Source organism: Poecilia reticulata, linkage group LG8, assembly GCF_000633615.1.
Source record: "Poecilia reticulata strain Guanapo linkage group LG8, Guppy_female_1.0+MT, whole genome shotgun sequence".
Taxonomy (NCBI): domain Eukaryota; kingdom Metazoa; phylum Chordata; class Actinopteri; order Cyprinodontiformes; family Poeciliidae; genus Poecilia; species Poecilia reticulata.
In genome coordinates this window covers 14,304,598-14,317,040 of record NC_024338.1, presented here as the reverse complement: position 1 = coordinate 14,317,040, position 12,443 = coordinate 14,304,598, and the positions used below count along the sequence as shown (strand labels likewise).

At 35.2% G+C, this 12,443-nt stretch overlaps 1 protein-coding gene across 1 annotated transcript; it reads right to left on the bottom strand.

Annotated features, from left to right (window-relative positions):
* Positions 1 to 726: 726 nt before the first annotated feature.
* xab2 (XPA binding protein 2) lies at positions 727 to 8,793 on the bottom strand. The gene is made up of 19 exons (XM_008416033.2): positions 8,623 to 8,793; positions 8,155 to 8,303; positions 7,944 to 8,067; positions 7,619 to 7,816; positions 7,083 to 7,217; positions 6,815 to 6,979; positions 6,517 to 6,661; positions 6,283 to 6,434; positions 6,082 to 6,201; positions 5,846 to 5,977; positions 4,446 to 4,577; positions 4,225 to 4,338; positions 3,956 to 4,118; positions 3,649 to 3,839; positions 3,068 to 3,190; positions 2,809 to 2,980; positions 1,636 to 1,756; positions 1,435 to 1,541; positions 727 to 1,326 (listed from the first exon to the last, which is right to left on the bottom strand). The coding sequence occupies exons 1-19, from the start codon at positions 8,656 to 8,658 to the stop codon at positions 1,265 to 1,267; spliced, it is 2,541 nt and encodes an 846-aa protein (XP_008414255.1). The 5' UTR covers positions 8,659 to 8,793; the 3' UTR covers positions 727 to 1,264.
* Between the last annotated feature and the right edge of the window lie 3,650 nt (positions 8,794 to 12,443).

Here is a 12,443-nt window from a genome sequence, read left to right as displayed (position 1 = left end):
GCCAGCAACACAGAAATATAATCTTAAAGAATTTATAACATTTCATAAACTATATCTTAAAGTATGCAATGAAACAAAATTAATCTAGCATCTTCCTTTAAATGCAAGATTAAACATCTCTAAATTTGTGTACAATAACACAACATAGCAATCTGGAGTTTATACATTACTAAAGAGAAAATCAATTAAAATGTGATGCACTTTTTTGTGAGGTAAAGAAACCAAAAAGCTTGAGTGCTTCATTTTACTTCAACTTAGGCCTGGATGTTTTCCAAACCCTGTTCCTGCAGCACCTACAACCTTGGTAAACRGCACACCCAAGAGCATGTCATCACATGATGCTCAAAAATGGTCTACAGGCACTGGCTGTTGTAACTTTGTAAGAGGATTACTTCTCAGCTATTTTAATCTKTTGAAACAATTAGTTCAAGTCAGTACTTTATAACATGCCAGTTTGTGTCTGATGATGGGGTGTCTAAATCTGAGCAAGTTTCTTTGCTATACCAAATTGATTTCAGATTTATGTACTYATCTCTTTATCCACTTTTATAACATTACTACCTACTAGCTATATGAATAAGAAAATCCATCCATCCATCCATTTTCTTACACCCTTGTCCCTTAGCGGGGTCGGGAGGGGTGCTGGTACCTATCTCCAGCTAGCGTGCCGGGCGAGAGGTGGGGTTGAAWAAGAAAATGAATTATGCAATTGGAACAAAACAAAAATCAAACTATTATGCAACATTTAATGATCATTTGAAATTTTAAGTAATTCCACCATTCAACAACAAACAGTTTAATGTACATATGCAACCACTGCTTGAACTGAATTACTACAAAGTTAGAATTAATCTACAAGTTTTCAACTTTTTGCAAATTCTTAACATTATCAGTTGTAACATTCAAAGCTAATGAAACAATGTCCCTCCCCAACATATTTAAATTTTGTTCTGGTAAAAAACATGTATTAAATGTGTTTATTTTCAAAAAATAAGTGAGGAAGTATCCAACTCCAACAAAATGTATCATTTAAAAAATACCAGATAAAATGAACAAGTTACTGACATCATGTGGTCAAAATAGATACAGCTCTTCACCTAAAAAACAAAACTTTAAAGGGAAAGTTCTCCTGCTAATTCTTAAGGATGTCTGTATCATTCYGTCAAACTAATGATACATCTAAACATTCACTGTAATCTAAAATATGTAGCCACTGAAATACTACATAAGTTTGGATTTTTGCTAAATTTAATGAGTCATTTTTTCAGTCCTCTTTAAGACCTCCGAAGACGGCTGTTGGAACACTCTTCTGCTCAAGCTGCACCTCTGTAAAGGCAAAAAACACAGAAAATCACATTTTTAATGACTTACAGAAATGCTTAAACAAGCAATTCACCCCCCCGCCCCCATCCACACCAGAGTTTTTACACTAACCATCGGGTCCTTGGTCATCATCATCTTCATCCTCGTCATCAATATTTATCTCATCAGGATTGGCTTGTTTGGAAAGCTCAGCCAACTCACTGCGAGAAGCATCACTCCTGTACGGAGAGACAAGGAAAATGGTGATGCATTGAAAGTGATGGTTTTGATAAAGCCTATGAATTAATATCTTAGTCAATCAGAATCACAAACCTGACAAACAGAATTTTCTCCTTGGGTTTGTCCTGCTCAGCCTCTGCAGCAAGTTGCTGAGCTTTCTGCTCCAACATTTTCATATCATCAATTCCCATCTGGCCAGGAGCAAGATCTGAAACTGACACCAAATAGAAAATATTGAGACAAGTGTATCATTTATTAATGTTTCACATTTTTACAGAATGTCTTTAAGATCCTGTAAATTTAAAGTTAAAATTTCCCTAACTGATTTCTCTGAATATCCCACAGTTTACAGATCATCAATAGTAGATTAACTGACAAATACTTAGAGGAAAAACACTCCAGTGGACAGAAAATGTGTGGATTTTCTGTACTTTATTTTTGCTTTTGTGATCATAAATACCTGTTTAAGTTGAATAAAAATAAATAAAATAAAAAAACAGGTTTGATTGCAGTTTTGCCCATAATGGAGCTTTTAATTAAGGAGAAAGATTTACATCACTTTTGGAAACCAATTTGTAAAACGGATAAATCAAAATTGTCTAAATTTCTGCCAGAAATAACCTTTTAGGCTGAAATAAAAATAATTTTAAAACTTTATCTATCAGGTGTTTAAAGGGTGCAACATTAGATTTATTGGCAAGTAAATTAACCTTCTGGGGATTACAAAAGTGTTGACCTTATTTTAGTGGAAAAACATAATCTGCCTCACATTAACCCTTTATAAATGTTGGCATTTTTCAGCTTTATTTAAACTATTTACTTTTGTTAATGTTAAATTTCTAGAGACTCAAACTTGAGCTGAAAAGCGTAAAAAAATTATTGAATACAGAAATACCATTGTGTATAATTTTCCAACTTTGAATGAGGAAGTCCAGATATGAACAATCAAATGCTTTTATCAAATGCTTCTATGTTATATAACTTATATTTCAATTCTGATAGCAACTATTGTGCTGTGGCCTTAGCATGTCTGTGCATGGCTTTCATCATTTTATTTATAAAATATTCAAGTTTTACAGCTGTTTTTATAGCTGTAACTAATAATCTTACAACAGTACAACAAACATGTAAAACAGAAAGGCAAGTCTCTCGTCTGCAGTAATAGCATGACAGACCTACGTACCTTCACGAGTAAGGAATTAAGCAGATACTAAAACCAAGGGAAACCCACAACTAAGGGCCCAACTTTCAAATTTGGTGTCTTACTAGTGCCTGTAGAGCTTGTTGAAGCCTTCAGCATTTGCGAGGACATAAAGTTGACCTGGGTGTTGTATGTAGCCTGGACACTGCGCTTGATTCTCAACATCTCCCGAATTGTATCCTCATTTCCATGGCGAATCTCAAATTCCTTCCAGGTCTGCCAGAAATTTGCTGTCACCTGAAAGACGATAAATATATCCAAATGAATTGCCATATTTTTGAACACTTTACTAAAAGAACATTAAGATAATGTGGTTTCTTTCACCCTTGGGTCACAGATCTGAGAGCAATAGGAGTAGATTGCTCTGGCACGGTCAATCTCCCCAAGTTTGCACTCCATGTCAGCAAATCGCATACACATATCCCTCGCATGCTCATCAGGAAGAACCTGGCGGAGTATAAAAGGCAATCCTCAGATGTCAGGCAATTCAGCATTTATAAAACACTTTTAGAAGATAAAAATATGCTATGTAAATTAAACAAATGTTGCAATCTTAGACTTGTATTATCATTCTAGACAAGCTCAGCACAGTAGTTTGCAAACTATAAATATACAAGTTGATTGTGTGATTTGTGGGTAGGAAACATAACTTAAGATGTAATAATTTAGATAACTACTATTCATACAATAAATATTGCAATTAGAATTACAAGTCTTGAACATATTACACTTGATGTGCAACTATTGTRATGTTTTTCTAAGGAAAACAGAAATTCAGCCATCTTTATTTGACCGATTTTGTGAAAAAACAACTTTCTTGGGAATCCCATGACTGATGAGGCATAACCTGAAGAAGAATGAGAAGAAACACTTCCAAGTATTATTTTATGCAACCAAAACTTCACCTCAATAGCCTTCTGGTAAATAGCTCTGGTGTACGTAACACCATAAATTTCAGCTGCTCTCTTGATGTAGATGTTAAACATATGGTGTCTCTCTTCAGTTTCCACTGCCTGCGTTGCTCTTTCATAGACAGCCATGGCATGCCGTGCCAATCCATACTCCTCTTCCAGTTTGGCATACAACAGATAAATGGCTAAAAACAAATAGAAGGAAAACAACAACAATGTTTTGGAGCAATTTACAAGATAGAATGAGAAAATAAAATGTAATACTGAAAATTTTTTGTGGTGTGCTATAAAGGTTGTTTACTCTTGGCAAACTTGGCAGGGCAGCCATCCAGGGCTTGTTCAAATAAATCTCTGGCTCGCTCCAATTTTTTGCCGCCATAGCGGTCAATGAACTTGGTAAGGTAAGTGTTCCAGATGTCATAAACGTTTGGCCACTTGAAGAGAGCGATCCCTCGTTCATATGCCTTTTGAACGGAAGGAAACAACGAAAAATATTTTTAAATTGAACAAATAAAAATACAACTATGAGTAACAAAACACACGTTCCTGAATTGGTTCAAACGTTCTTACTTTAAAGCTTTCCTCAAAGTAGTTGTGCTCCTCAAGGAACATGGCATAGTTGATGACAATTTGAGGAGTGGCAATGCGTAGATCAATAATGCGGTCATACACTGCTTTTGTAGACTGATGATCAAAACCAGAGTAAAAAGACATAAGGGATTAAGAACTGAAATAGAAAACTAGAGATCTGATTAGGTGCTTTGTCATCATCTACAAATTTATATACATACCTGAAAAGTCCCGAGACTCTCCTCAAGGTCTGCCAGCATAGACCAGACCTTCAGGGACTTGTAGACTCTGTTCTGGACTGGCTCAGATGAATCAAAGTATTCTGCTTTCTTAGATGGGATTGCTGTGGCTTTCTAATACGAAAATCATAACAATATAAACTTGGTGTTGTAGCTACAATAGTAATAAAAATACAGTAGTTTCATTCGCTTTAGAGTGATGCATTTGAAGTATTTCCCTTAAATGTTAATATTTTACAAATTTGTGTTCAATAGGTTTCTTTTTAATGACTTCTAAACAATCAGTTTTCATGTGAATGTTGTGTCATCAGTGACTCCTTGAACACAATGAAACCAACCAAACAATGAAATATTGTTACATTCTCAATGCTTTCAGACAAATAACAAATAATTACATACTTTTGTCATTTTCCTGATTTTTCTTTCATTTCTTACAGACAAATGAAACAAACATATGCTTTTGTATTGTTGTAGTTCCTGAATTTGCCAATAGATGTCCCTATGCACCTAGTTTATAGAACAGCAATGTGCTCGTTACTTCTACTGCATCATGCTGTATTTGCTAGTCCTTTGTTTTGAGACCAAATATATTTTCATAGCATATTAGTAGACATCTGGGGGGCAGGATAAGGAAGCTTTCAAATAGCCTGTAAGTGTGAACAGTTATCTTTGAACAGTCTTTCTGTTGCTTTTGACACAGGAGGAATAGTATGTTATGACACACTTTGTACAGAAAGTGATACGATATAAGATAAATGCATAATTTAAAAAAAATAAATTCAACATGTCAGTGTCTCTGCACTCCAACTTCTTTACTGTTCCTCTGTTGTTCGGTGCTTTTGTGTTTTTGTTCATCTCAATTTCATCCAGTGGGTCAAGACAGATTTCCTAAGTCAGGCTTGGTTGGAAGTGTTTTCTGTTACAAGGCAGGCTTAACTCTCCACTATTACCTGTTATCCAATGAATACATATGAAGTGGAAATGATTCACAGCTCTGACTGAGCATAAAGTGTTGTTCTGAGCTGGAAAAAACAACTTTCGCACACTAAGATTTAATAAATAACATAGTAAATCTAGATATTCTTCTAAACTTATAACTGGAGTGTTATGAACTGAAACAATAGCTTAGACTTGTTGGATGATGTTCTAATAATAGGCTGAATTGATAAAAATCAGATATAACATCCAACCTTAACGCTGAATTATTTTATTTTATTTTATTTTTGAAAAGAGCTTTTCAAACGCTTTTCTGTTTGGCGTGTTAGTATTTTCCGTGTCTCATCCAAGAAAAGATAAAAATAGCAAACAGCAATAAAGGAAAAAAAAGTAACAAATTATGTTGATACAGCATCTATCAAAAACATCTACTAGAAAAATTTTACCCTCAGTATGCGTAGTGCCTGATCATAATTCTCATGGCGAAGTTCCATCTCTCCATATTCACACCAAACTGCAGCAAGGTCATCCACTTGTTTGTAGTTTACTTTAGTAGCCTTCTCAAAGATTGTCCTGGCCTGAGTCAATAAATACGAGACATATAAATTAAAAGGAAAAACTATGATCCATCCTAAATTCAAAGAATCCACGCAGTTCCGAAGGAAAGACTTTGGTAACTTACGTCATCCAGCTGTTCATTTTCCTCATAGAATTTAGCAAAAGAAACCCAGAGAGAATGAGGTTTTCCAGTGGCCTTCATTGGATCCACTGTCTGTACTGCCTCAGTGTATGTGTTGATGATCTAGAGTGGACACATTGTTTGATAGATACTTAGAGATATATAAATATTTTTAATAAAATGCATACAGGCCCTTAAACTTACCTGTCGTGGATTTCCTTCATAAAGTTTTACTCGCTTGTGCCACTCATGCACATTATGGGGATTCTGCCTCAGCAGTACACTGTTGAGCAGAAGTGGCCGCCGGGCAATTAGCTGCTCAAAGCGGGCCAGGCGAAGCTCCAGGTCTATGTCATCTGGTTGGAGAAAGGAAAAAAAATCTGCCACTTATAAGTGGTACTGTGGAAGAAAGGTGCCTTAATGCTAACTCACACAAACCTTCCTCCTCTTGTCCCATCTCAGCAGTGGTCTCCATCTTTGCAGCAATCATGCTCTCCTCAAACTGAGCATAACTATCAAACACTTGAGTGAAATCCCTCACAGTTACTACAGTAAGTATGGCTTCTTCATAAACATCCCGTGCCTGAAGAAACACATTTTTTTTGGTTGTTGAAAAGGGATGCACGATGTGTCATTATAATGGTCTCTTTAATTCACAAATACAGAGCAAAAGTTTAAAATAATACATTAAAAACTGATTGATACATAAAAATATAAGCAATTCAGTGAAACGTACTTTCTCAAAGTGGCCACTCCTGATGTAATAATCAGCCAAAGAGCACCAAAGTTTTCCAAGTTGGTCTGTAAAGCGTGTGAGGCCGCCTCGTATGATGGCTCCAACATTTAAAGAGGTCACTTTATCGGGATTCTGAGAGATCAGGTCGCACAGCTCGTGCCACAGCTAAACAAAAAAGTAAAAATACACGCAGAACAAGGATTCATGTTACCATGATCAGAATAATACAGACATACTTGAAGGTGCTAGACCTAAAATGTCGTTCTACCTGATAGTTTGACTTGCCCTCTTTGGACACAAAGCTTTCATCGTTTACAATTGCTGCTAATCGCACAGCTGCTTCATCCAAGCGACCAACAGACCGCAAGTAGTCTATGTACTCTTCTGCGTTCTCTGGAGATAGCTACAAGGTATAAAGAGAAGACAGAATACTTTGGAAAATGTGCAGAAACACTGCACATAAATCTCTAGAGCATAATCTTTGTTACCTTTACAACAACAATGTTGCGATATGCAAATACTAGAAGGATGTTAGAAGATCTGCTGCTAAACTTCTCTTAATTAGAATCAAAACTATGTATTTTGGTGACTAAAACACATAAAAGTTCAGCTATTCTCAAAACAAAAAAAAGCAATCAAATACTTTTACTTAGGAAAGAGCTTTCAGGAATTCATGTCAAATGTTACCACACAAGCAAGAATACCAGTAAGTTAAATTACAAAAAATTTCCCTACATGTGATTATAGCATGAATTCTTACATGACAGGCGCTGTACAGAAATGCTTTGTGCTCCATGATCTCACCTTAAGGTACCTTCGATATACCCGCAGGGCTGTTTCAGGCAGGGGCAAGCTGTGAACGAACCGCAGGTACATAGGCCAGATTCGTGGGTGCTGGGTTACAGGTAGTGCTCTTAGAGCCCGGTCAAACGTTCTCCGACTTCTCGTGATTTTACACTGTGACACGACGAACTGACAGTAATCAATCCATATCCTGGGCATCTACATTCATAAAAAAAATATTTATTGGTTTAAAAAAAAAAACACACACACCCCAAGACCACAAAATGTCTTCATTGTATGATTATTTTATTTACTATTATATTTCTGGATTTTGAGTCAGTACTACCTTGTGCATAAACACAAGTGCTCTTTCGTGGCAGTTATTGACCTCTTCATATGCTGGATCTGTAATGCATTTTCCTTTTACTTGTTTCCTCCTTTCTCTGAGATAATTGTACCACAATTTATAGCTGTAAAAATGAAGGGAAATTTTGGTTTAAAAAGAGAGAGGGCCGTCTTTATCAAGATGTGCAATTTTATATTTCAGTAAAAGTTACCTTCCAGGCAATTCCTTCAGAGCCCGTTCATATATCATGTTCAGGGTGGATTTGGCTCCATTCTGTTTGAATTCAATGTAGCGCATCCAACACTTGACTGAGTATGGATTCCTGATAATCTCCTCTTCATAAGGAAGATCATCATCCTCCTGAAAAAGTAATACAAACAGTAAACACGAAAGACGATGTAAGTTAAAATCTACGAAAGAGTGACGTTTGAATTTATTTCATTAAAGCAATATAAAGTACTGCGGCAACGATTAATATTACGATTAATATTTCTACGATTTTCTACGATGTCTTGACAGCAATAAAAAGTTATCATGAAGTATAACTTCATGAGAACATACAAAACACAAATGTCTCTTTCAATTTTATGTACCCAACCAGGCTAGGTTTACGCTAGCTAGCTAGCAAGAACTAATGTTACATATAGTGATATATATTATATTCATTTGTATTACTTACAAATATAACGTCAGATTTTCCATTTAGGGAAGGCATTTCTTTCAAGACAGTATCAACTCTGGAGTTAAAACTCAGTGCTAACTTTTGAAAAGCTAAACTAGCTTGCAAACTCAAAACGTGTAGCCCTCCATGTAACTTCCGGTGATGCCGTTACCAAAGCACGCACGCGCATTCAAAACGAACTACAAACCTGGGTGAAGTTTGTAGTTTTTCTGCTGCTTGTTGTCAACGAACAACAGGGTTTATTACTGCCACCAGGTGGTGTTTAAAGGAAATAAAGCAAAAAAGGCCAACACCAGAAAGATAATATCACTGAAATATTAAAAAAAATATAAATCTTTGTGTCTGTTTTTGTTCCAGTCAAACGGTACACCTGTGTTATTTCTTTTTCTTTGACAAAATTGTTCATGTTTGACAAAATTGTTCATGTTTTTCTTATCCTGTAAAATATAATTAAGACAGCCGACACCTTTTCATACAGCCATATTTCCAACCAGTCAATCAATTTTCTCAGCTGCTGTTAAGCAATTATGGAACATGGTATCTTTTCTTTTTATCTACAGTGGTACTCAAAACTCTACACACCCCTGCAAAAACCCCAACATTATGTTACTTAAAAAATTTTAATATGAAAATTATAATTTTTTTTAAAGATTTAATGTTGCCTTCATCCTATACAACTGAACTGAAAAAAACATGCTATGTTATGATATGCACCTTCTAACCATTGAATCTTCTTTGATAGCAGTACAATAGCATGCCAAATACTAATTTTCCAGAACACATCTTGATGATGAACAAGACCTTAGGGAAAACATTCTGTGGATAGATAAGACAAAAGCTGAACTGTTTGGGAGGTGTGTGACCCATTGCATTTGTTGTAAAAGTAACACCAACTTTACGAAAAATAATATTATACCGATAGTAAAATATGGTGGTGATAGTGTAAAGGTCTAGGGATGTTGTGCTGCTTCAGGATCTGGAAGGCTTCCTGTGCTGAATGCAGCCATGGATTCTGCTGTCTACCAAAACTCCTGAAAAAAAATGTCTGGTCATCTGTTTGTGACCTCGAGCTGAAACTATCTTGGGTTCTGCATCAAGATGATTCAAAACACATCAGCAAGTCTACCACTAAATGACTGAAGAAAAACAAATGAAGGCTTTTGAGTGGTCTAGTTATAGATCTGACCTGAATCCTGTTGAGATGTTGTGACCTTTTATTGCTTACAAAAATTATCCAATGTAGCTGAATTACAACAATTCCCCAAATATGAGTGGGCTGAAATTCATCCACTGCACTGCAAAAGATTCATTTGAACTTATCGCAAATGCTTGATTGTAGTTGTTGCTGCTAACGGTGGCCCAACTAGTTATTAGTTTTAGGAGCAATCACTTTCATCACATAGGTAGGTTTGGATTTTTGTGCTTCTTTAATAATAAACACCTTAATTAATAAGCTGCATTTGGTGTTTCCTTGTATTTGACTAATATTTAAATTGGGTTAATGAACTAATGAAGTTAATGAACACTTAATGTGATAAACATGCAAAAAATAGTAACACTTTTCCACACACATTACATGTGTTAAAGGTTTTGAAATGGTTTAAAAAAATGTTAATGGGATTTTAAAATGTCTGAAAGTTGCTATATTTTCACTTGCAATATATAAGTATATTGCAATTGTCCTCATGGATCCAATAGATAACATGTAAGTTTTCTGAGAGTGACTTGAAGGGCTTAAGAATCAAATTGCATAACCGCTTTATTCTTGCAGAGTTGCAGGACAGACAATATGAGTCTTGCACAGGTCTTTGTAGATGCTGAAAGGCAAGTAAATACTTAAATTTATATAAAGACTTTTGTGGGGCCTTCATGTGGTTGAGTGGTGGAGCAGAAGCAGCACATGCTGAGGCTGTAATCCTTGTTGCAGCTGTCCCTGGTCTTAATCCTAGCCATGGGGCCATTTACTGAAAGTCTTTACTTTTTTCTCTCAGCTTTACTTCCTGTCCAACTAACAGTGAATAAAGAGCACTTGTGCCAAACAACCTCTTAAGAAAAGGGATTTGCATAAAATTTTCAGTATTCCTGTTGATACTGACTCTAATGAAACCTGAAAAACCTGATGGAAGCTTTGTGCCATTTGGAGTCTACTCTTCTGAACCATCAAATATAAGCCTAACCTTATAGAAAACCTAACAAAGAAAACTAATTTGTTCCACTCTTGGATACAAAGAAATATTGTACAAACCAATATCAATTTTAAAATTCTATGAAAAGTGTAATAAACTATTCAGTCAAATAAATAAAACAGCAGATTCTTTTCTTACTGCCTAAAAATAGAAACTGCTGTAAAGACTAATAAATATCAGAGATCTATTATGCAAAGTAATCCCATTTTAAAAGTATTAGCCAGTTGTTTGTGTAATGAATATTTCTCAAGCTTTGGCTAGTGAAGGATCAAAATCAAAGTTGAATAGTTTTGCAAGGACACCAACTGTCTACAACAGCAATATCCTTTGAATCAAATGAAGCATGAGGATAAAGATCTTGGATATTCAAGTCATACTTATTATAGATCTTCTCTCACCCTGGTTGGCAAATGTTCTTCCCTTCCTTTTAAGTCAAGGTGTAACACCGTTTGAACTTTATGGAAAGGGCCTTACATTCAGTTTTATTAGAGGAATATGAGCTGTGCCAGTGTCCTGCAACCGTATACCAGCACCACTTGGGAGCTTCCCCAAATGAATTTCTGTTCTTGGCGACGGGCTTGTTTATTTGCAGGGCTAAGACACAACTTCTCACTACAAAGTTATCAGTTCTTTAAACTTAATCATATTTTAGAGAGTAACAATTAAAATGTATTTGTATAAATTATTTATAAGAGCGCATGTATGTCATGGCATCTATTTTGGGATATACTTTGAAGATTACCGTCAGACCTTTGTTTTATGAGCAAAAGACATGCTTTTATGAAAAAGATGTGATTGAAAATGACTCATACTAAATAACATACTCTCAAAATTAATTGATGCATTTCTGCACTGCTAGTGTGTCATAAGAGAAAAAAAAACATTATTTTTTATTGCAAATATTTGAAATGTGGATATGCTTTCAGACTTGATACTTGTGACATTTACTGATATTTTACTAAAGGCAACACATATGGGTTTGAGAAAGAAAGGTCAAGAAACGGGTTCCTTAATTTAGCAATTGAGAATTTTAATTATTCATTACTTTCATTATTGGTGCATATTATAGAATTAAAACACTGTTTCAAATGCAGTGTTAATTGTTTTGTTGTTGCATTTTCTTTTTATTCCAACTAACAAGTTTTCAGTCTCATATGTTTTTAACATATGGTTCTGAATTATTTTTGATTTAGTAATAAAGTAATCAATTCTTTTGTTTGACAAAGCTCTTAGTTTAAAAGCTAGTAAATGTTATATCAAAAAATAGCAGACTGATCCTGAAATGTCACATGTTGGGTCTTAAGATGACAAGGATGCTTGACCAAATGGAGAAGCAGGCTGCTGCTGACTGAGGCACTTTCAGTCTGTATAAAAGCCGCAGCCCCAGACTCCGCTGAGAACTGATGGGCATCCTTACAGGTCAGTCCTTTGTTGTTTACATTAACTTATACTTGCTTGGATTTAAGTGATTAACTTCATGTGTCTCTTTCTGTTGCTTCTGTGATATCAAGTGATTCTTTTGTCTTGCTGATTTGAGTTATTTGAAATTAAACAACTCCATAATTAATCCAGGATACTTTAAAATGAAAATATTTCTGAAAAGTATTTTGAGATTAATTATGTAAATCTTTC